The sequence below is a fragment of the Rhinoraja longicauda genome, chromosome 20 (genome assembly GCF_053455715.1).
Source record: "Rhinoraja longicauda isolate Sanriku21f chromosome 20, sRhiLon1.1, whole genome shotgun sequence".
Classification (NCBI taxonomy): domain Eukaryota; kingdom Metazoa; phylum Chordata; class Chondrichthyes; order Rajiformes; family Arhynchobatidae; genus Rhinoraja; species Rhinoraja longicauda.
In genome coordinates, this window is record NC_135972.1 from 33,064,246 (window position 1) to 33,090,180 (window position 25,935).

General features: G+C 45.1%; 1 protein-coding gene across 1 annotated transcript in view; it reads right to left on the reverse strand.

Moving 5' to 3' along the window:
* The window catches only part of acss3 (acyl-CoA synthetase short chain family member 3), a 68,698-nt gene extending 43,771 nt beyond the window's left edge, over nt 1–24,927 (reverse strand). The window contains exons 1-2 of the mRNA XM_078417371.1: nt 24,542–24,927; nt 19,085–19,229 (exon numbers count right to left, since the gene is read on the reverse strand). Coding sequence (XP_078273497.1) covers nt 19,085–19,229; nt 24,542–24,927 — 531 coding nt within the window. The remainder of the gene's footprint in view (nt 1–19,084; nt 19,230–24,541) is intronic.
* Nucleotides 24,928–25,935: the final 1,008 nt, after the last annotated feature.

A 25,935-nucleotide genomic window follows, 5' to 3' on the forward strand; every position in this document is an offset into this window, starting at 1 on the left:
TGCAGAATGAATCCAACAGCCATATATTCTCAGGTATAATAAATGAAATGGAACAATAGAAAAATGTCATACTGGAGTAACTCAGTGGGTCAGACAGCACCTCTGGAGAACATGGGTGGGTCATGTTGTGGGCCTAGACCCTTTTTCCAGAGATGCTGCTTGACCCGCTGAGGTACTCCAGCACTTTTATCCCTTTTTGTAAACCGGCATCTGTAGTTACTATTTCCACAATAGAGAAATGTCAAGGGTCATACCAAATCATTTGGTAACTGCATTCAAACATAGTCAATCTTAACTTCAACTCTTTGAAAAATCTAAATCATCCATATTTGAATGCAGGATAGTGTAAAATTCACAGCTCATTTTGCAAGTGGATATATCAAAGAGATTCCAGTGTTTGGATCAATGTATCAGAGATTCAATTCATTCATAAATGTCAGGACATCAAACACTTGCTACCGGGCTAAAGATTGTCCAGATCAAAATATTTACTTATTCGGTAAGAAAACGGCATAATCTTGAAATCTTTTAGTTAATTTCCAGTTTAAGAATTAATCGACAATTAATGCATTTTTAAATAGCCTGCATGACCAGTAGTTGAGGTGAAATGGATAAATACATTTAAGGAGGAAGAAAGGAAAAGAAAGATAAGCTGATCGATCTAAATGAGGGCAGGACAGGGGGAGTGGGTGGGTGGTGAGCAGAGGAATCTCGTGTGGATCACAAACACCACCATGTGCCTGAAACACCGTTAACTGTAATACTCTGCAAATGCACATGGATGATGTAAAGCAGCAAGTAAGGATCCATGGAACAGAAAGTGTCAGCTTGGGAAATGAAGACTTGGAGAAACTTTGAATATTGAAGAAGAGAAGATTCAGGTGGAAAACTAAAAAGCTATAAATCAAAAATTGGAACTCGGCTCCAGATCCTCACTTTTTATTTGATGAAGGAGGGGGGAAGCAATGGTTTCGTGTACCAGGTACAGTGATATACATTTTATTGCTTACAGCATCAACAAGACTATCCCCGTACATTAGCACAATCCCCCAGTTAGCACAGAATGTACGGAACATTCCCTGAATCCATATGCAAGAGGTACAATTTTGGCACTATTTTACAGTCCAGTCCACAAAGGCCCATTGCAACCGACACTTCCATATGGTCGTCCCGCCAACCGATGTCCCTCTCCTCGCCTGGCCCTCTTCACCCCTTGTTTCCCGGGGACCACCTCCTGCAGCCGACCTTGAGGGTGTGGAAGGTGACCCCCCTGGTTCTTCTTACCCTTTGTCCAGCATCTGCTGGCATCGCCACAAACTCCATTCACAGAAATTAGACGGCTCATTCTAAAATTTAACAAAAGCTACCGCATTCATTTTAATAGATATCCTATGTTTTACGTGCAATTAGCTTGGTTTCTCTTGCTCAGAGTATGCGAAAGTGAGTGCTAGCATGGTGTGTTCCCCCCACACCCCCTCCCCTCCCCAGCCACCTTCCCCTCACTGTCTGTCTACAGGAACCTAAACAGCCCTTCCAGGTGAGAAAAAGCTTTGCTTGCACATTAACCAACTGTGTCTACTGCATTTGGAGCTCATGACGTGATCTCAGATAGATAGACACGAAAAGCTGGACCAATTCAGCGGTCAGACAGCAACTCTGGAAAAGAGGAATAGGCGACGTTTCAGGTCGAGACCCTTCTTCAGACTCCTCTACTTCAGTGAAACCAAGCATAGACTAGGTGACAGCTTTGCCAAGCACCTCTGCTCAGTCTGCAATGATCATCTGGAGCTCCCACTTGCAAGGCATTTTAACTCCCCATTCCCGTACCATTGGCCCTTGGCCTCCTCTAACGAAAGGAAAGGCCAAATGCAAACTAGAAAGACAGCACCTCGTATTCTGCCTGAGTAGTCTAAAACCCAATGGTTGGAACTTTAAATTCCATATCAAGTCTCATTCCATGATGGATAATATAAGCTGCTGATACTAGTTCAAAGAACAGAGCGGATTGTGGATTGGGCTGGTTGAGATCCATGAGGTATAATCAATCAATCAATACTTTATTACAGTCTCAAGGTCCAGATAAAAGCCAAGGCATTACATATAATAAACATACAGAAGCACAATAAGTTACATACAAAATCACTGTAAGTTACGAACAAATTACTAACAAAAGCACAATAAATTACATACAATGCACAATGCATGGTTTAAAGCATCTGCCATCAGTGATCAACAATGAGACAACTATACCAATGTCTCCACAACTGTGATTGGTAGCGTGTAGTACTAAACCTTATTAGTGATAATGCCAAGATGATCTCATTTTCAGAGTCATTAATTCGGCAAATAAATATATACTACATTTCTTAGATTAATTAAATTAAATTTAAATTTAATTTAATTAGATAAATTTAATTTCTTGTAGGGTATTAACTTCTGCAGCCACAAGCATTTCACTTGCACTACATTATCTAGGTCTCTTAAGTAATATCCTCATGGCATTATTAAAAGCTCCCTGAAGACTCTGTAAGCTAGCTTTTTTTACAGTTTGACCACAAGTGTGCAGTGTAGAGTGGTGTACAGTATGCTCTGAACAGAGACATCTTCATCCCATCTGTACATGCACTGAACCTGCGCAAGAGAATGTTTGCTTGTGCTACATCATGCAGCATTGTCTATAAAATCCTCATCATCTGTCATTTGTTCTGTAATAAAATGTCCAAGATATTTTACCTTATTACATACACTAAGGTTATTATCAGTCAATTTAAAATCAGGAAATTTTAGACATTTATCCTCTTTGGTTCTACAGATCATAACAACACTCATAGATAGTTAACCTACATAGGTATGTAGGTTAATTGACTGGGTAAATGTAAAAATTGTCCCTAGTATGTGTAGGATAGTGTTAGTGTGCGGGGATCGCTGGGCGGCGCGGACTTGGTGGGCCGAAAAGGCCTGTTTCCGCGCTGTATCTGAAAATATGAAAAAAATATATATGAAAATAGTTGGAGTGGAGTTTTCACACTGCCTCAGTGTAAAGGATACTGCCAGAGCCTTTTTCACCACTCACTTCAATATACTGGTCACTGCGTCTTTCCAATAACACCAAGGTAAATACAGCCCCAGAGTCATTCAGTTCAAGGCAAAAGTGAGGTGCACGTTCTGTATGTAGGCTGCTTGTGTTAGTGATGCTTTGCAGCTGAGCTGTAAAGATGTGAATGACAGAGCAGCAGAATTGTGGCTCAGCAGCTGAGGTTAACATTATTACAGTAATCAGGGACAGGATTAGCAGTAACATACCAGTGAGGTTTGACAGGAGGAAGTTTGATTTGTTAAAGTCCAAATAACCTGGCAGAATAACAAAGTAAAAGGATTCCTAAGGGAAATGTGACCAATGTGGTTTGTGCAGATTTTCTGAAATCATTTGGGAAGGAGACAGTTAATAGATTTGGTAACATTAGGCCTATGGAATAAAAAGCATGATCGCATAGTGGATAAAGAACTGGCTAAATGACAGAAATCAGAGAGTGGTAGTTTCTCACGCTGAAGGAAAGTAAATAGTGGAACTCAGCGCCAGAACCGCATTTTCTTTTATTCTATATTAATTATTAAGGCCTGGTACAGGGTCCCTATTGTCCGGATTTCACTCTCCCTATTACCTTTCTCTAATATGCAACTTTTTGCACTATGCAAGTTCACGCAAAATAGAATCAGCTGCAATTCCCTCATGAATCCTTTCCACATTTCAAACTCCAAGAACAAAGTCCTAAGAGACTGGAATCTTGAGCAAAAATAAAATACGAAGTGCTGGAGGAACTCAGGAGTAAGGCAGCATCAGTCAGGAAAATAGACACAATATGTTTTGGATCAGGACCGTTGTTCTTACTAACCAAGAATATAGATCTAATTTTGTTACTTTCTCATCCTAGGGAGAGAGAGAGACAGGGAGTCATACAGTTATATATCATGCAAACAGGTACTTCAGTCCAATTCACCAATTCAGTTTCCTGTCCGAGCTGGTCCACTTGCCTGTGCCTGCCTATAATCCTCCAAACCTTTCCCATTCATGTACCTGTCCAAGTGTCTTTTAAATGTCATAACTGTACCAACCTCTACCACTTCTTGCAACACCATCCTGAGTGTGACAAAAAAAAACCCCGCGGGTCCCTTTTAAATCTTTCCCCTCTCACCTTAACCCTATGCGTTCCAGTTTTAGACTTCCCTCCTCAGGGAAACAAAAACTATGCTATTCATCTTATCCCTGCCCCTCATGATTTTATAAACCTCTATACACCACACAACCTTCTATGCCACAGAGGCAATATATCCAGCCTCTCCTTGCATCTCAAATATTCCAGACCTAGTCTTCATAACTCTTCATAAAACATCTTCATAAATCTTTTATGTACTCCTTCCAGTTTCAATGATCCCAAAACACCTGTACTAATACCCTGACCGATGAAGGCAAACGCCTTTTTCACCACCCTGTTTACCAGCGTCACCACTTTCATGAAACTATGTATCTGCCTCCCTTGGTTGAAGGTATTTATTCACAAAATGCTGGAGTAACTCAGCAGGTCAGGCAGCATCTCGGGAGAGAAGGAATGGTTGACGTTTCGGGTCGAGACCCTTCTTCAGACTGATGTCAGGGGGGCGGGACAAAGGAAGGATATAGGTGGAGACAGGAAGATAGAGGGAGATCTGGGAAGGAGGAGGTTGCCTCCCTTGGTCTCTCTGTATTACAACACTACCCAGTAGTTTATGTGAAAATCTAGTGTTTATTCAACACCTCGCATTTATCTCCATTCCTTAGCCTTTGGTCCAGTTTGATCAAGATCCAATTGTAATTTGACATAACCTTCTTCACTGTCCATGACCAAGAAAGCACAACCTTTGAAGCAATGACCAAGAAAGCACCCCAATGCCTCTACTTCCTTAAAAGGCTTAGGCCCAAGCACTGCCTGGAAGGCCAGTTTTACTTTCAAGCTATCCCATGGGTAACCTAAACCTAGCATTCCTGGTAGTGTTCCAATAACATTTGGCTGCACCTCCTTCCTATTGTGCAATGCTGTTTTATAAAAATAAATCTTCAAATCAAATGTTCTCCCAACATTCAGAGAAAATAATCTCAGCTTTTGCTTCTACTCATGCATGAAATACCTAATTCCTGAGCCCATAATAAATCTTTTCTGCGCTCACTCCAAGCATTCCTGCAGTAAAGTAATCAGAACGGGACATGATATTCGGATTGCAACCACAATAATGTGTAACAGCGGTTCAACTTACCTCCTTAATTTTGTTCTCTACATCTCTATTTACATTGTTTAAAAAGTCATATTGTGTAATCAACAATTTTTCAATTTGTTCTGACACCGTCAAAGATTTGTGCAGATAGTTCCCAGTTCTCTCTTTCCTTTATTTGAAATGCTTCGACGTATTCTTGCAACTTTTTTAGTTGATTCATTTTACTGACAATAGCATCATAGAGCTTGGAAATAGCCCCTTCGGACCAACATGTTCATGCCGACCAAGGTGGCATTCTGTGCTAGTCCCATTTGCCTACATTCGGCCTATTTCCCTCTAAACCTTTCCTATCCATATATCTGTCTGAATGTCTTTTAAAAGTTAGAATTGTATCTGTTTGTCACTTTCTTTGACAGCTTTTTCCAGATACAGATACAATTGCCCCAGAGCTCCCTGTTAAATCTCTCCCTCTCACATTAAGTCAATGCTCTCTAGGTTTAGAATCCTTTACCCTGGGATAAAGATGGTGTGTGCTCACTTTATCCATGCCCTTCAAGACTGTGTACACTTCGATAAGATCACCGTTCAACCTACTATACTCTAAAGAAAAAAGTCCCAGCCTATTAAACCGTTCCCTATAACTCATGCCTGCAAATGCCAGTAACATACTGGTAAATTTCTTCTGCACTATTTCTAACTCAATGATATTCTTCTTACAGTATAAGGTACAAGGACTCCGGTAAAACAGAACTCAAATGGCCAACATGGGAAAACAGCTGGAGTCACCAACACACAAAGGAAGATGGTTCAGGCTGTTAGAAGTCAATCATCCCAATCTCAAGCTATCACTCCTGTTGTTACTCACAATCGTCCTAGGCCCAGCTATCTTCAGTTCCTTCATCAATGACTTGTTTTCCAACAATGCATCCAAAGTAAAGATGATCGCTGATGGTTTCACAATGTTAAAATTAATTCATTACTCTTGGCAAATGCAGTAGGCCAAGCATGAGTGCAGCCAGCCCAACATAATGTTCAAACATGGCCAAGCCACATTTATACCACAGAGTTACCGGGCAATGATCATATCCAACAAGACAGAATCTGAAGAAGACCAGTCTGAAAAAGAATCTCGACTCGAAACGTCACCCATTCCTTTTTTCCAGAGATACTGCCTGACCCACTGAGGTACTCCAGCTTTTTGTGTCTACGGTTTAAACCAGCATCTAGAGTCCCTTCCCACAGTCTAATTAGTTACCCTTAACATTCAACAGAATTACCATCAATGTCCTAAGGGGGTCACCATTTGCCACATAAATACCATAGCTACAAGAGGTTGGCTATTCTGTGGTAAGTTGCTCACAACATGACACCCCAAAGCATTTCCACTATCACCAAGGTGCAGGTTAGGAGTGTGATGGAATACTCTCCACTTGCTCTTATTGAACATGATCTTATTGAAACATATAAGATAATTAGGGGATTGGACACATTAGAGGCAGATAACATGTTCCCAATGTTGGGGGAGTCCAGAACAAGGGGCCACAGTTTAAGAATAAGGGGTAGGCCATTTAGAACGGAGATGAGGAAGAAATTTTTCAGTCAGAGAGTGGTGAAGGTGTGGAATTCTCTGCCTCAGAAGGCAGTGGAGGCCAGTTCGTTGGATGCTTTCAAGAGAGAGCTGGATAGAGCTCTTAAGGATAGCAGAGTGAGGGGGTATGGGGAGAAGGCAGGAACGGGGTACTGATTGAGAGTGATCAGCCATGATCGCATTGAATGGCGGTGCTGGCTCGAAGGGCTGAATGGCCTACTCCTGCACCTATTGTCTATTGTCTATTGTCTATTGCCTTGATGTGTGCAGTGCCAAGTACATAGAACATAAAACAGTACAGCACTAGAACAGGCCCTTCAGCCCACAATGCCTGTGCCGAACATGATGTCAAGACCAACTCTTATCGACCTGCACATAATCCACATCCCTCCATTCCCTGCATATCCATGTGCCTCACCACAAGTCTATTAAATGTCACTGTCGTATCTGCCTCAACCATCATCCCTCGCAGCACATTCCAGTGACTCATCTCCTTCTGTATAAAAAAAACTTGTCCTGCACATAAGGTCATAAGGGATAGGAGCAGAAAGGCCATTCGGCTCATCTAGTCTACTCCGCCATTCAATCATGGCTGATCTATCTCTCCCTCCTAACCCCATTCTCCTGCCTTCTCCCCATAAATCTTGACATCTCCTTTACATTTTGACCCTCTCACCTTAAAGCTATGTCCTCTAGTATTTGATTTCAACATCCTGGGAAAAAGTTCTGATTTCTACCTTATCCATACCTCTCAATTTCATATACTTCTATCCCATCGCCCCACAACCTCCGATGTGCCAGAGGAAACAATCCAAGTCTGTCCAACTGCTCCCTGTAGCTGATACCCACTAATCCAGACAGAACTCTGGTAAACCTCCTCTGTACCCGTTCCAAAGCCTCCACATGCTTCCTGTAATAAAGCAACCAGAACTCCACATGATACTCCAAATGCAACCTGTCTATAAAGCCATATCATGACTTCCTGATTTATTCTCAATGCCCTGACCTATGAAAGCAAGTATACCATATGCTTTCATAACCACAATATCTACTTGATCAAAGGGAATTTCATTGTCACGTGTACCAATTAAGGTACAGTGAAACTCGATTACCATACAGTCCATTCGGCGGTACGGTGGCGCAGCGGTAGAGTTGCTGCCTTACAGCGAATGCAGCGCCGGAGACTCAGGTTCGATCCTGACTATGGGCGCTGTCTGTACGAAGTTTGTACGTTCTCCCCGTGACCTTCGTGGGTTTTCTCCGAGATCTTCGGTTTCCTCCCACACTCCAAAGACGTACAGGTATGTAGGTTAATTGACTAGGTAAATGTAAAAATTGTCCCATCCTCCACAGCGGATTCCCCACATTCCACACTGTGATGGAAGGCAATACAGTCTAAACTTCTTCACTCTTTATTTTCCCGCGGGCGGGGGAGTCGAACCATCTGAAGTCGGAGCAATCAAAGCTCCTGCAGCCAGCGATCAAAGCTCCCGCGTCAGGCCGGTCGAAGCTCCTACGGCTTGGAGCTCCCGAAGTCGGTCCCTAACGGCGGCACGGTAGGGCAGCGGTAGAGTTGCTGCTTTACAGCGAATGCAGCACCGGAGACTCAGGTTCGATCCTGACTACGGGTGCTGCACTGTAAGGAGTTTGTACGTTCTCCCCGTGACCTGCGTGGGTTTACTCCGAGATCTTCGGTTTCCTCCCACACTCCAAAGACGTACAGGTATGTAGGTTAATTGGCTGGGTAAATGTAAAAATTGTCCCTAGTGGGTGTAGGATAGTGTTAATGTACGGGGATCACTGGGCGGCACGGACTTGGAGGGCCGAAAAGGCCTGTTTCCGGCTGTATATATATGATATGATATGATATGATAACCAAGGGATCGTAGGCTCCACGATGTTAAGCCCGCAGGCTCCCACGGTTGGAGCTCCGAGGTTGATCCCCAGCAAGAGGCCGCCAGCTCCACGATGTCAGGCCGCAGTGCGGACGGAGATACGATACGGAAAAAAGTTGCATCTCCGTCGAGGTAAAAGATTTTAAAAAGTTTCCCCCCCTCCCCACATAATACAAAGCTAAAGAGCAAAAAACCATACACTTAACACATACTAAAAAACAACAAAGAAGAAAAGGACGAGTCAGATGTTGGCGGGCACCCAATGCAGCGCCACCCAGTTTTCTCTGAGATTTTCAGTTTCCTCCCACACTCCAAAGATGTTCAGGTTTGTAGGTTAATTGGATGGTGTAGTGTGTGTAGGATAGTGTTAGTGTGCGGGGATCGCTGGTCGGTGTGGACTCGGTGGGCCGAAGGGCATATTTCCGCGCAGTATCTCTAGACTACACTAAATACAAGGTCTAGTATGTTCCCTTCTCAGGTTGGATGATTCATACACTGGTTCAAGAAAGCTACTTGGAAGCACCTCACAAATTCTGCCTCATCTAAACCTGTGGCATTCAGCAAGTTCCAGTCAATATTGGACAAGTTAAAGTCACCCACTAAAACAACCTTATTGCTTTGGCATCTTTCAGTAATCCATCTACATTTCTGTTCCTCCATCTGCTGCCTGATATTGGGGGGCCTAGAGTACGATCCCATTAGAATGCTTGCACCTTTCTAATTTCTGAGCTCTACCCATATCGCCTGAGTAAATAAACCCTCCAGTATGTCTTCTCTGCGTGTCACTGTGACAGTCTCCCAGGTTAGTAGCACAACTCCTCCCTCTCGTTTCCCTCCATCTCCGTCACGTTTAAAAAATTGAAGCCCCGGAACATTGAGCTGCCTCTCGTGTCCCTCTCGCGACAATGGCCACGTCATTATAATCCCAAGCACTGAGCCAGGCTCTACCCTCATCTGCTTTCTCCAAAATACGCCTTGCCTTGGAGTCTCATTTATTGCCACAGAATCTCCTGCCTATCCCCTTAACTAATGCTTTTCCTATCACTATGGCTCAGTCTGACTTTTTGCCTCCGCCGCTGGGCCTCAGACCCAGGCCCGACACAGCAGGCCCCACTGCTGCTCTACCCCCTGACTGGTCCTACCCCACGACAGTATCCGTTGTCGAGGGGAATGTGACCCTGGGTGATTCCTGCAGCTCGGCCTGCTCCCTCTCTTGGTGGCCATTCATCTACTTCCTGACTAGACAATAGACAATAGACAATAGACAATAGGTGCAGGAGTAGGCCATTCGGCCCTTCAAGCCAGCACCACCATTCACTGTGATCATGGCTGATCATTCTCAATCAGTACCCCATTCCTGCCTTCTCCCCATACCCACTGACTCCACTATCCTTAAGAGCTCTCTCTTGAAGGCATTCAGAGACTTGGCCTCCACTGCCTTCTGAGGCCGTGAATTCCACAGATTTACAACTCTCTGACTGAAAAGGTTTTTCCTCATCTCCGTTCTAAATGGCCTACCCCTTATTCTTAAACTGTGGCCCCTGGTTCTGGACTCCCCCAACACTGGGAACATGTTTCCTGCCTCTAACGTGTCCAACCCCTTAATAATCTTATATGTTTCGATAAGATCCCCTCGCATTCTTCTAAATTCCAGTGTATACAAGCCTAGCCGCTCCAGTCTTTCAACATTCCGGGAATTAACCTAGTAAACCTACGCTGCACGCCCTCAATAGCAAGAATATCCTTCCTCAAATTTGGAGACCAAAACTGAGGTGCCTAAACCTAGGTGTGACCATCTCACTGCAACTCATATCTATGACACTCTCACACCCACACATAATCCTGAGGTCATCCAGCTGAACCTCCAGTTCCTTAACACCGCTGGCTGCAGATGTAGTCTTCAGGGTGCAATCTCCCCGACTTCCAACATCCTGCAGGAGGAGCATTCCACTGGCCCACCTGCCACGTCTACGGTAGCTCTGGTTTAGGTGTCGTAGACGATCTGAACACACTTATTGCAGGTTCGTGTACATTGAAAAAACAGACTGTTCCACACAGTTTTACGCAAAAAAATCGTGGCATCACCTCCTGCTCAACCCTCATAGTGAATCCTCTTGAGGCAAAGCCTCAGTACTAGACTTACCCTCAAACACAGCACTGCATCTCAACATTTGCAAGAAAGAACCGCAGATGCTGGTTTAAATCGAAGGTAGACACAAAATGCTGGAGTAACTCAGCGGGACAGGCAACATCTCTGGAGAGAAGGAATGGGTGGCGTTTCGGGTCGAGACCCTTCTTCAGTCTGAAGAAGACTGAAGAAAGGTCTCAACCCGAAACATTACCCATTCCTTCTCTCCGGAGATGCTGAGTTACTCTAGCATTTTGTGTCCACCTTCATCTCAACACATCCTCTCTCCCAACACTGCCACTCTCAATAGGCTGCTCCGCTGAACTTTTCCTTCCTTATACTGGCTGCTTTGCATCTTCCTGAGCCAAACAAGTATCCTTTCTAAATGCCCCTCCTTCTCTTGAAAAAAAATCCAGAAACAGTTCTTTCTCTCAACTCTCCTGCCAAGCTTTCAAAAATGCCTTCTCTCCTCTCAAAATGCCTGCTCTCCAACTCTCTGCTCAAATTTCTCGATTATTTCCAAGAAGTTCAAAACCATTTCAAACAAAGTAGCCTGGCACCCCATCAATTTTGCTTTCCAGACCTTCCCATCACCATAGCACACAGTTGCTGCAGTGTGCACCATCTACAAAATGCACAGCAGTTATTCGCGTAGGATAATCCAACAGTGCCTCCCAAACCAGAGTCTGCTTTTAGCAAGCCTGCACGTGAGACCACCACCATGAGCAGCTTCCCATCTGTGATGCACACCGTCCTGCTTTGAAAATCCATCGCCGATCTTTCTGGGTTGAAACCCTGGAACTCCCTGCCCAACGGCAGAGTGAATGCGTAAGAAGGAACTGCAGACGCTGGTTTAAACCAAAGATTGACACAAAAAGCTGGAGTAACTCAGCGGGACAGGCAGCATCTCTGGAGAAAGGGAATGGGCCCATTCCTTCTCTCCAGAGATGCTGCCTGTCCCGCTGAGTTACTCCAGCTTTTTGTGTCTAGCAGAGTGAATGCACTTTAAACAGAAGGCCTGTGGTGATTTAAGAGGATGTCATACACCCCTACCTTCTCAAGGACAAGTACCAAGGAGAACCTTGACACTAATGCCTAGCTCCCACAAAAATGGCACCGAAAAAAAATCATGATATAAATCAGATAAGACTGAAATAGGCCGCGGGATTTTTCTCTTCCCGGCGGGGGCTTCAATGTCGGGAGCCACGACCGCCCCAACGTGCAGCGGCAGCATCTTCGCCCGCCACGAATCGCGGGGCTTGGGTCGGCCCGCAGCGGACCTTTCATCGTCCGGCGCGGCCCCGCCCAGCGGGGGCTTCAAAGTCAGGAGCCCCGACCGCCCCGATGTGGCAGGTTCAACAGCCTGACTGCGGGAGAAGACAGCAGGGGAAGAGAAAAAACATTGTGGCCTTCCATCATAGTGAGTAGGTGACTGGAGGAGACTCACTGTGATGGATGTTTCTTTTTTTTGTTTTGTGTTGGTTTGTGATTGTGTGTGTTATTGCTTATTTTTATTGCTCTTATTGTTGGACTGTGGGTAACGGAATTGTTTGGATGACAAAAGGCTTGTTTTTTTTGAATGACAATAAAGGTTATTCTGATTCTGATTCTGTACTCAAAAGATTATCTAATGTTGGTTTAGCAGCAGTTTGGCTATTAAAGGGTGATAAAATACCAATAACGTGATAAAAACTTTTAATTATTAATTAAACCACCAGCATTTAAAAAAGGCTGTGAGTTCTCTTGTGCAACCATGCCATTAGTTAAAGATTAACAAGTGTGAAGTGCAAAGCTGATGCTCCTGTGAGAAGCACACTGGCTTGCATGGGTAAACGAGCTTTGTTCCCACAAACTAATTTTGTGCAAGGCATCATTTGGTTATTATCAATTGTTAAACTGACAGATGAGGAAAGAAGTGGGCCAGCAGAAAGTTTGGAAAGACAACAAACCGTAAGGAACATAGTGATGGACTTCCAATCAATTTAAACAAACTGGTGAAATGAGCCAACACGTGGAAGACGAAAGGTACACATCCCAAAGACGTGCGGGTTTGTTGGTTAATTGGCCTCTGTAAATTGCCGCTAGTGTGTAGGATAATAAAGTGGGATAACAAAGAACTAGTGTATGGGCAATCAATGGTCTGTATGGACGGTGGGCCGCAGCGTCTGTTTCCATGCTGTATCTCAACTAAACTAAGTACAATAGGTAGGGCAAAGGGGAAGATACAGAGTGCAGAATATAGTTCTCAGTAATTCTAAAGACAAGTCCAATGTCGGCAATGAGGTAGAGGTGAATCGAACATCACACTAACTCAGAAGCCTGGAAATTACCAATTTAGTAAGTTATTAAAATTAATTATTAGCATCAATGGCCATCACTTTGTAGCTTTGTCGGCACCCTATATAGTTCCCTCCATAATGTTTGGGACAAAAAAACCATCATTTATTTATTTGCCTCTGTACTCCACAATTTGAGATTTGCAATAGAAAAAAATCACATGTGGTTAAAATGCACATTGTCAGATTTTAATAAAGGCCATTTTTATACATTTTGGTTTCACCATGTAGAAATTACAGCAGTGTTTATACATAGTCCCCCCCCTATTTCAGGACACCATAATGTTTGGGACACAGCAATGTCATGCAAATGAAAGTAGTCATATTTTCTATTTTGTTGCAATTTCTGTGCGATTTATGATTTTGTCTGCTGCCTGAGTGTGTGTACCTGCAATGCATTGCCCTTATACCTCACATACATGTAAACTTATCTTGACTTGTGGTAAATGCAAGTCATCACAATGATAGATAGTGGCAGATAGATTACATTCACAAATATTAGGTTATTCATTCTAATGAGAATTTAAAAAGTAGATTATTTTTAAAAGAACAAAATGTTAAATTGTTGGCATTTGGATAGATTTTAAACAAGAATTACTGAAAGAAATTTGAATGCAGGTACAACAAGTTCCTTGGAATACCACTCCCCTGGAAATAGTTGGATTACACGGCTTTGACACCTACAACACTTTCTCTGACCTTGGCTTCTTATCTCAGGAAGCATAAATTTACTAAGAGTGCAATAAACATTACTAGATTAGTTCCCGGAAAGAGAAGGCAGGCTGATGTTGGATTTGCGTAATACTGATCTCACAGGCTGTCCAAGCAGTTCTTTCAACACAATCTGCTGCATGAGACAAGAAAAGCCCTGGGCCAAGGCTGATGAACTGGGAATTGGTCCCCTGCTGGAGCAGTGTGTCATTTATCAAGCTGGATTAAAATATTGCGGGTAGATTTTGATTCTTTCAGGGCAATTTTATGGCTTTTATTGGGGTTTGCCAAATGTGGATATCTACAGCCCTTAAAACGGACCAGATGTGGACAAGCAGGCAATTTAGTAGCAGGGCAGGGATCAATTGAAGGGGTCAAAAGGGAGCTTGGTCTTGCTCCTGTAAATGTCAGCATATATCACTTGTCAAGCGACATTGAAGCAGGAGGAGAAAGTAGCCACAGCCAGCACAGATACGTGAGATGTAAAACGACAGATCCTCTGCTGTACTCAGTACCCTGAAGTCAACATATCCCTTTTTATAATAATAATAGTAATAATAATAATAAACATTTATTTTATATAGCGCTTTTCCAAGTGCTCAAAGACTCTTTACAAAAACAGTCATGACATAAAAACAAACAGACGAACTATCCTGTCGGAGAAGCGGCGAACAAATAGCGCCAGCGTCCTCTCACGTCAGGGTCCGGCAGTAGACAATAAAAAACACAAGACACACAATTACAATTTTAACACAAACAGCCATCACAGTGATTGCTCCAGGCACACCCTCACTGTGATGGAAGGCAAAGAAAAGTCTTATCTCCTCCTCATTCCTCTCCCGTGGTGCCACGAGGCGATCGAGGCTCCCGACTTTTGAAGCCCCCACCGGGCGATGGAAAGTCCCAGGGCCGAGCCGAGCAGGCCGATGAAGGTCCTGAGCCCCCACCGGGCGATGGAAAGTGCCGCGGCCAGGCCACGCAGGGCGATGAAGGGCCTGCAAGCGGGTCGATCAAACCTCGCGCTCCGGGGCGGTCGAAGCTGCTACGGCTGGAGCTCCCGAAAGCCGGTCGCCATCCAGGGACCTGCGAGCTCCCGATGTTGCGGTCTGCAGGGCCCACGGCTGAAGCCTCCGAGATGGTAAGTCCAGGCCCTGCGACCGGAGTCTTCAAGGTCGATCCCAGCTGGAGGCCGCCGACTCCACGGTGTTAGGCCGTAGCACGAACGGAGATACGACACGATAAAGGTCGCAACTCCGTTGAGGAGGAGATTGGAAAAAAAGGTTTCCCCCCCCCCACCACCCCCCACATAAACAGAGTTAAAAATAGATCAAAACGTACATTTAAACGATGACAATAGACAAAAACAAAAAAAAGACAGGAGACTGCCGGTGAGCCGCAGCTGCAGAACGCAGCCATGCCCCTCAATTTGGCTATTCTTGCAAGTCCAATATTTCTTCATTACTTGTGATTGTATCATTATGGCCATCCTGAGGTACAGCATTGGAGCAGGGAGATTGGATGTTCATGGAGAAAATTAACCAGGTAGGACCTGGAAACTGGGTCAAAGAATGTTAGAGAGGCTACAGACATCAATGGGAAGAACCATGATGATGGGAGAAGTAAAGAAGAGTGTCAAGAAACAAATAAGTTCCATAGGGCCAGAACAGGCTGACACAATAGGTCTACTTGCTAATCAAGATGAGAGCCTATGGTATTAGAGGGAAGATATTTGCATGGAAAAAAAGTTGGCTGAATGGCAGAAGGCAAAGAGTGGGGAGAGCTTTTTCTGGTTGGCTGCCAGTGACCAGTGGGGTTCCACAGTGTGTTGGGTCCGCTAACTGTGTTGGGTCCGCTACTCTTCATGTTGTCTATCAATGATTTGGACGATGGAATTGATGGCTTTGTGGCTAGGTTTGATGAGGAAATTGACAGGTTCTTGATTAGTAAGAGTGTCAAAGGTTACGGGGAGAAGGCAGGAGAATGGGGTTGCTCGGGAAAGATAGATCAGCCATGATTGAATGGCGGAGTAGACTCGGCGGGCCGAATGGCCTGATTCTGCTCCTCTGGCGTATGAGCTTATGAACTACCAGGACGTGCCTGCTTGTGGACTTTGGAGAGAGGACAGGAGAGGGCTGTGTATGGTTGTGAAAAGCTCGAGGCTGTGAAAGGAGGATCTCAGGAGGAAATAAGGCCAGTGACAGCCTGGGGGTTAATGCCCTGAAGTTCAGTGGTGGGGTCATGGCCGAGGGGGGGGGGTACGAGAACTAGAGTACAGCTCCGAAGGTCGAGGTCATTTGGCCAAATAACAACAACAAAGTCCACGTCAGCAAGTTTGACAGCAAACTAGTTTGATAGAGTGCTGCAAATTCAGAGCGGGTCGGCTAGAGTGAACGAGTGGAATGGAATAATTAATATCAGCAGTTTCTGAAGAATAGATCTTGAGGGGGCACAAGACTAGAGGGAGGAGTCCATGTGCAATGGGAATTCCAAAGATGAGATAAGGGGTTTAACGCCTGAGGTAAAGGTGACGATTTCTGGCTAAAAAAATAAAAAAGAGAGGCAAAGGTTGCAGAAAAAGAGCTTGGTGTAATTTTGGACTCAAAGACTGAGATTGGGACATTGAGAAATGAAGCCGAGGCCTCCATCGAGGACAGATTATTTGAGATATGAGAGTGGACTTTCCTTCGGTGTATGAAGGAACCGCAGATGCTGGTTTACACCGAAGACAGACACAAAGTGCTGGCGTAACTCAGCAGGTCAGGCATCTCCTTACACCTATTATCAATGTTAATGGGTCATAGGTAGGACTACAAACACAGCTGGTGTATTATCAATGTTAATGGATCATAGGTAGGACTACAAACACAGCTGGTGTAAAGTTAGCCAAGTACCCTACAACAGCACGACTCAGAACTCTTGTTAGATAATTTATTAATATAACGTGAAATACAGTACTACAATTAATCGGCCTAAGATATTACAAAAAAAACACAAAATGATAAGGACCTACAGATGCTGGAATCTTGCAAACAAACATAAAGCGTTGGAGTAACTCAGTGGGTCCGCCAATAGCTCAGAGGGCATGAATACATGACGTTTCAGGAGTTGGGCCTTCCTCAGACTGATTGTATTGGGGGAGAAGGCTGAAAAGGAAGTGGGGTCAGGACAGAGTCTGACAAGTGATAGGTGGATACAGGTGAGAAATGTTAATTTGCAGATGGGTGTATAAAGGCAACAGGTTAATAGAACACAAAACGGTGACAAAAGGGGACAAAAGAAGCCAAAAGGGAGCCAAGGTGACAAAGGGGTATCAAGTAAGGAGAGAAGACTGAAATAGAAGTGAAATGTAAAGCCCAAGGGAGAGATATGGTGGAAGGAGGATGGGGAGGGGGAAAAGGGGTGGTAAGAGAAACGGGTACGCACCAGGGTGGGGTGCACCACAGAAAAGAGGTGTGAATGAATGAGGGGTGTTATCTAGAATTAGACAATTCAATGTTCATACCATTGGGCTGGAAGCTATCCAAGTATGGGGGAGGGATGGGGCAGGTGTTACATCCCCTGCGGTTATAGGGGAAAGTACCTGGAGAGAGGGCGGTTTTGGTAGTAAGGAATTAGTGGACCAAGAAGTTGTGGAGGGAGCAGTCTCTACGGAAAGCGGATAGGGGTGAAGATGGGAAGATGTGACTTGTGATATGATCACGTTGCAAATGGTAGAAATGTCAGAGAATGATGCATTGAATGCGGAGGCTGGTGGGGTGAAAGGCAAGGACCGGGGGAGGACTATCCTCGTTTCATCTGGGCGGAGGGGGGAGCGAGAGCAGAACTGTGGGGCACAGAGGACACAGGTGAAAGACCCATCCACACAAACAGGGAGGAGACCACGTTTACTAAAGAAAGGGGACATCTTGGGTATCCTCGAGTGAAAAGCCTTATCTTGGGAGTAGGTGTGGGAGAGACGGAGATGGTGTCCTTGCAAGAGGCAGTGTAGTCAGAATAACCGTATGAGTTGGTGGGTTTACAGTAGATGCCTGGTGTTCATCTGTCCCCCGTGATGGAGACAGAGAGATCGAGAAAGAGGAGAGGGTTGTCAGACAGAGTCCAGTGAAATTGAGGGCAGGGTGGCAGTTGGTGGCAAAGTTAATGGAATGGACGAGTTCTACACAGATGCAGGAGGCAGCCCCGATGCCATTGATGACATAGCGGGGAAAGAGCTGGGGAACGGTGCCTGTGTATGTCTGAAACAAGAACTGTTGGAGCAAGGATCATTGCAGGGAAGGTGCATTAATAAAAATAGGAGCCCTAAGTGGACCATTGCCATTATGAAAATCAAAATGGCAGTATTGCAAAGGAACGATGGACAGATTTGATCAACTTGTGCAGATGGAGGCTGACGCCAAAATGAGTTGGGTCCAGAATCAGAGTTGTAACTGTTTACATGGGAGTTAAAATTAAAAGTTAAAATTTGTGCAATACTGTTAAGGGTATAAAACCTGCAACACACTATATTGTATTTCAAGTAGGAAAATAACTGCAGGTGCTGGTACAAATCGAAGGTATCACAAAATGCTGGAGTAACTCAGACTGAGAGTCTGAAGAAGGGTCTTGAGCCGAAACGTCACCCATTCCTTCTGTCCTGAGATGCTGCCTGACTCGCTGAGTTACTCCAGCATTTTGTGATACCTTCATATTGTATTTCAATATATTTTGTAACATTTCTGATCACAATCTTATATCAAATATCTTTTATAGCTTCTTGTAATGTCTTACATTATATTATTTGTAGTCTTTTACATTATTTTAGCAGTAATGTAACAGGCGTTGCACATGTAACGACTGTTTGGATGGTGGAAGATATTCCTGACAGAATTAACAAAAAACTGCCCAAATATTTTAGACACAGAATAAAATTCATTCTCATGGAAATCATGAGTAAAAAGTATATAAATAAGTTTTAAAATTGCTTGCGCGGGTAATGTGACTTTTGTTGCAGATGTATCACAGCAGGACTGTTTTCCTACCCCCACGAACGCACACAAACACAAAGATCCTTGGTTTTAACAAAGTTTTGAAAATAATTCCAAGCTGTACTGCTCTACAGGTCCACTCTGCTTTACCCCAGGCCATGCATGAGTAACATCAAAGAACAATGAAGCTCAATTTAGTGAGAAGTCAGCATTACCTGTTCCAAAGCTTCTCTGTAAGTAATGGATTGTACGGTCTTAGTAACTGGGCTGTCATAAATGATGGCAATTTGGTCACCTCGTCCATTTTCAACATGACGATCTAGCGCATTATAGCAGACGTTAAGTTCACCGTCAACAAACCTGAAATATACAGCAGAAAGGCAAGCTTTTCTTCAGCTTTCTATTTAACTATGTTAAACTTACTTACATACATGTTTAGGAGGCATTATTTAAAGCAGGGTCAAGCAGGCACGAGCAACAAACTCTTAGATTACTGTTAACTAGTATACTTTGGAGTAATTCAGTGGATATTTGATTGTACGACATGGTATCTCACTGCTCCACTAAGCTCCCATTATTCCCCAGATTCTGGGTCTCTCTCTCACTGCATAGAAGATACAAATGAAGGCAGTCTCTACTAGTCCTGCTCACTCTCAGTATTCCCCTCTGTGCAAAGCTCTCTCTCCTGCATTGCAATCTGTATGAGAACAGCTTGTGGGACAATAATAACATTGTTCAAGTCCCTCTTTACTGCTATCCCAACAAAGACTGATTATTCTTAAATATTGGCGTGAGAATGCTTTGAATTCTCGGGATGCACTGGGATACTTCGAATCAATGTAGATCGAGAGTGGGTGTGGGGGAGAGGGGAGGCAAGTTTACAGGTGATTTAGTGTAGGATACAAGCATCCATAAGCAATGATGGAACTACTTTCTGAGATGGCCTGGCAAAACTTACTCCGTTTAGAAGGCAATTAAGGAGTAGACCATAAATAATATAAATAATGGCTTTTTCAGCAACATTCTTTATCCTGACAACTGCTAAAACAGATCACCATGGTCGCACTGGGCTAAATGCAAAAACTTCCAAGCTAATAGCATTTTAAAAGATTCAAAATGGCGGCACTCCGCAGCAGCTGCAGCTCACCTGCAGTCCGTTTGTCTTTTGTGTTTAATGTTGTTTTTTGTCTTAATTGCAGTGTTTAGATGTGATGTGTTTTTTTGTGGTTGTGTACTATGTGTGGGGGGAACTGTAAAATTGTCTCTTCCGTACGGAGACCCAACCTTTTGTTTCTGGGTCGTGTCTCTGTTCCCGCTGCGGCCTACCATCGGCCAAACACCTGGAGCTGGCGGCCTCCACCTGGGACCACCTGGGTTCTGGGACCACCGGACTTACCATCTGCGGAGCTGGCTGCCTTCGGAGGCTGTAGTGGCGCTGCGCGAGCGGCTGCGACTCGCCTTCGGAGGCTTCGGTCGCGGGCCGCGTAGATATCGGAAGCTCACTGGCCCCTGAGTGGGGGCCGACATCGGGAGCTCCAGCAGCGGCAGCATCTTCGCCCGCCCTGAATCGCGGGGCTTGGGTCGGCCCGCTGCGGACCTTTTACCGTCCGGCGCGGACTGAAATAGGCCGCAGGATTTTCTCTGCCCGGCGGGAGCTTCAATGTCGGGAGCCCCGACCGCCCCGACGTGGCAACTTCAACAGCCTGACCGCGGGAGAAGATGGCAGGGGAAGGGAAAAGACATTCTGGCCTTCCATCACAGTGAGGAGGTGACAGGAGGAGACTCACTGTGATGGATGTTTCTTTTTTTTTGTTTTGTGTTGGTTTGTGATTGCGTGTGTTATTGCTTATTTTTATTGCTCTTATTGTTGGACTGTGGGTAACGGAATTTGGTCCAAAAGACTTGGTTTTTTGGATGACAATAAAGGTTATTCTGATTCTGATTCTGAAGTGCCAACATCATGCAGATTGCAGGGATTCAAAAAGGCAGCTCACAAGGTTTTCGAGGGGAATAATGAATTGGAAATAAATATACATATTGCCTGCGATCCTTATGTTCATGAACAAAAAACAGTAAAATATAAAGCTAGATTACCCTATCAGTAAAGACACGACCTGCAGATGCTGAAATCTTGAGCAAAAAAAAAGGCCAGAGGAACTCAACATTTCAGGTAGCATCATTGGATGGAATGGATGGAAAACATTTTGTGTTGTCGGAGCCCAAAACAAAATGTTGCCTGTCCATTCCCTCCAGAGATGCTGCCTGGTCGATCGAGTTCCTCCAGCCTATTGTTTGTTATCCTATCAATAATATTGATGAAAACATAATAAATTGTATATTTCAAAAGCAATGTCTTTTAACATATTTGAAAGGAAATACATTAAAATATGAAGGAAAAAATCACGTTAGTGAACAGCTCAAATAGCCACTTCTGGTCTAATGAGTTAAATGTTGTAAATTTGCTGCAAGGTTATATCAACTTAAATTTTAATTTGAGAGAATAAAAGGTGTCTGCGATTGATAACTTGTTTAACAATCCTTCCTGTGCCATATGATCTACTCTGTAAGTTGACAGCCCATTCAAACTGTAACTGGACTCCACCTATCTGCTCCAAACTATTCATGGAGTTGCCAGTGATTCACTGGAGTTTAGAAGGATGAGAGGGGATCTAAAAGAAACGTATAAAATTATAAAAGGACTGGACAAGCTAAATGCAGGGAAAATGTTCCCAACGTTGGGGGAGTCCGGAACCAGGGGCCACAGTCTAAGAATAAAGGGGAGGCCATTTAAAACTAAGGCGAGAAAAATCTTTTTCACCCAGAGAGTTGTGAATTTGTGGCCAATTCACTGGATGAATTTAAGAGAGAGTTAGATAGAGCTCTCGGGGCTAGCGGAATCAAGGGAGTGGAGGCCAATTCTCTGAATGCATTCAAGAGAGAGCTAGATAGAGCTCTTAAGGATAGCGGAGTCAGGGGGTATGGGGGAGAAGGCAGGAACGGGGTACTGATTGAGAATGATCAGCCATGATCACATTGAATGGCGGTGCTGGCTCGAAGGGCCAAATGGCCTACTCCTGCACCTATTGTCTATCAAGGAACCTCTCTACGAGGCCAAGCTCTGGGTTGATTCCATGTCCCAGGAGCTGCGAGGCTGCGGCTCCAACTCTTGGCAGTTTTAGTCATTGAAAACATCTGTTTGGCCCTGAAAAACGCCACAGCTCCCTGACATTTAAAAGCGTCAATTTTGTTTTTATTTAAAATTCCAATTGTGTATGCAATCTTGATTTCAATTTCTGTAGAACGTTTAAGAGTTATTCATGTTTTGGTTTTTTTCTTGAAGAACATTTTTCGATCTGATCCACACACACTAGGGCAGTATCTCTCGATGGTAGAAATCAACAGAATTGTCACTAGCAGTGAAAGAAAGTGTCTTGAATGTCTTACAGATGCTCCGTGCAGAGATGGCTTCAAGCAACTTGGGAGTCCACTTTGTCCAAGACCCCCAACCCATTATCACCATGGGTGGACCAAGGTGGAACATAGGATAAGGGGGAAGTCTTTTAGGACTTTTAGGAATACTTTGGTTCTGTCTTCACTAAGGAAGACATAAACCGTCTGCCGGAAATAGCGGGGGACCGGGGGTCTAATGAGATGGAGGAACTGAGGGAAATCCAGGTTAGTCGGGAAGCGGTGTTAGGTAAATTAAATGGATTAAAGGCAGATAAATCCCCAGGGCCAGATAGGCTGCATCCCAGAGTGCTTAAGGAAGTAGCCTCAGAAATAGTGGATGCATTAGTGATCATTTTTCAAAACTCTTTAGATTCTGGAGTAGTTCCTGAGGACTGGAGGGTAGCTAATGTAATCCCACTTTTTAAAAAGGGAGGGAGAGAGAAAACGGGGAATTATAGACCAGTTAGCCTAACATCGGTAGTGGGGAAAATGCTAGAGTCAGTTATTAAAGATGTGATAGCATTACATTTGGAAAGTGGAGAAATCATCGGACAAAGTCAGCATGGATTTACCAAAGGCAAATCATGTCTGACGAATCTTATAGAATTTTTCGAGGATGTAACTAGTAGAGTGGATAAGGGAGAACCAGTCGATGTGTTATATCTGGACTTTCAGAAGGCCTTCGACAAGGTCCCACATAGGAGATTGGTGTACAAACTTAAAGCACACGGTATTGAGGGTTCAGTGTTGAGGTGGATAGAAAATTGGTTGGCGGACAGGAAGCAAAGAGTAGGAATAAACGGGTCCTTTTCGGAATGGCAGGCAGTGACTAGTGGGGTACCGCAAGGCTCAGTGCTGGGACCCCAGTTATTTACAGTGTATATTAATGATTTGGACGAGGGAATTGAATGCAACATCTCTAAGTTTGCGGATGACACAAAGCTGGGTGGCAGTGTTAGCTGCGAGGAGGATGCTAGGAGGCTGCAGAGTGACTTGGATAGATTAGGCGAGTGGGCAAATGCATGGCAGATGCAATATAATGTGGATAAATGTGAGGTTATCCACTTTGGCGGCAAGAACAGGAAAGCAGAGTATTACCTGAATGGTGACCGATTGGGAGAAGGGGAGATGCAACGTGACCTGGGTGTCATGGTGCACCAGTCATTGAAAGCAAGCATGCAGGTGCAGCAGGCAGTGAAGAAAGCGAATGGTATGTTGGCATTCATAGCAAGAGGATTTGAGTTTAGGAGTAGGGAGGTTCTGCTGCAGTTGTACAGGGCCTTGGTGAGACCGCACCTGGAGTATTGTGTGCAGTTTTGGTCTCCTAACCTGAGGAAAGACGTTCTTGCCTTAGAGGGAGTACAGAGAAGGTTCACCAGATTGATCCCTGGGATGGCGGGACTTACATATGAGGAAAGACTAGATAGACTGGGCTTGTACTCGCTGGAATTTAGAAGACTGAGGGGGGATCTTATAGAAACATATAAAACTCTTAAGGGGTTGGAGAGGCTAGATGCGGGAAGATTGTTCCCGATGTTGGGGGAGTCCAGAACCAGGGGTCACAGCTTAAGGATAAGGGGGAAGTCTTTTAGGACCGAGATGAGAAAACATTTCTTCACACAGAGAGTGGTGAGTCTGTGGAATTCTCTGCCACAGAAGGTAGTTGAGGCCAGTTCATTGGCTATATTTAAGAGGGAGTTAGATGTGGCCCTTTTTGCTAAAGGGATCAGGGGGTATGGAGAGAAGGCAGGTACAGGCTACTGAGCTGAATGATCAGCCATGATCATATTGAATGGCGGTGCAGGCTCGAAGGGCCGAATGGCCTACTCCTGCACCTATTTTCTATGTTTCTATGTTTTTTGTATGACCCCCCCCCCCCCCCCCCCCCCAACACTGAGACATGAACGGTTAAAGGAACAGTGGCATTTAGACTTGAGGACAGACACTAAATGCTGGAGTAACTCAGCGGGTCAGGCAGCAACTCTGGAGGGAAGGGACGGGTGACACTTCGAGTCGAGACCCTTCAGAACATTAGGTCCGAAGAAGGGTCTCCACCCCCGAAACGTCACCCATTCCTTCTCTCCACAGATGCTGAGTTACTCCAGCATTTAGTGCCCATCCTCGGCGTGAAGCAGCATCTGCAGTTCCTTCCCACACGCTGTTTGACTTTGGCGGATATTTCTCTGTCCCTTAAAACAAAAAAATAAAACAGAAATACTCACCAGCGCACAAAAGGCGGCTTTGAATAGTCCATCGTTTGTCGCCATGGTTTAAACCAGACGATCTGTTGCGCGCATTCGCTCCAAAACTCCTGCGGTTCCTGGACAGACTTGCGGAATGCGTCCTGGTAGGTTGCAGCGGCGGCCGGGCAAGGGGGAGAGGAGTGGAGGCATCGCCGGGAAGGCTGGAGAAGGCTGGTGGTGGTGGTGGTGGTGGTGGTGGTGGTGGTGGAGGTGGAGGGGTGCGGCGAGCCCACCCACACGCTCCTCAGTCCGGCGCCAGCTGGACCCCTGCTACACCAGCCAACCTTCCCAAACCGTACCCCCTCCCTGACCAGCTCCAGTCTGCCCAGGCACCATCCGTTCACCCGGAGTAAACTCAGTCCCATTATCCACCTCCTCCACCCACCCACCCACCCACCCACCCACAACCTCACTGGCAGGGGCTCCAAAGCCGCCCAAGTGTCAACGTTGCTCACAGAGGGATCGCCTCGATACTCAGCGCCCAGCGGCAACAGTGGGAAGGAAGGAAGCTCTACCAAAAAAACATAGAAACGACGTGGCAGAAATTGAAGGCACACATCCAGCGGGGCTTGCTTGCTGCAAGCGGGGAGGCAAGTGGGAACTGGTGGCAAGTCTCACTCTGGCCAGTCCCCCCAGTCCTTCTGCCCGCTTCCTCCTTCCCAAGGCAGGGCTGTCAGAATTGCAGTCTGTGTGACACTGGGGAAACAAACAGAGAAAATGATCAGGCACTTTGGACATAGAGATTGTCCGGTCAGGATTGTCCAATCCAACGTGTCTCTGTTTGAAGGAAGCCCCTCTGGCTGTGCTAGCGAGTCCGGGTCAGAATATAGTCGGAGATCAGAGGGAATCATGAATGGGGGATCCGTGTAGACAGGCGCTTGCAGAATGACCCAAGGAATTACTCCAGCACTTTATGTTTTGCCCAAGATTCCAGAACCTGCAGTTCCAGACATCTCTGATTGCAATGGACAGTGAAAGTGAAGCAGATGGATTGGAAACTCATCCAAAAGTGCTGGAGGAACTCAAGAGGGAATTGGCAGACAACGATACAGGTCGGGACCCTTCTCTAGACTGATTGTGGGGGAGATGACTGGAAAAGAGATGTAAGGGGTGAGCCTGGCGAGTGATTCGTGGAGGAAGAAACTGCAGATGTCTGTTTATACCGAAGATAGACACAAATAGCTGGAGTAACTCATCCGGTCAGATGGCACGTCACCCATTCCTTCTCTCCAGAGATGCTGTCTGACCCGTTGAGTTACTCCAGCTTCTTGTGTCTACCATAAGTGATAGGTGGATACAGGTGAGGGGTGTTTTGATTGAGCTAGTGACAAGAACTAGAGAGGAAAAGGAGGCAAAGGGGTGTCAGATAAGGA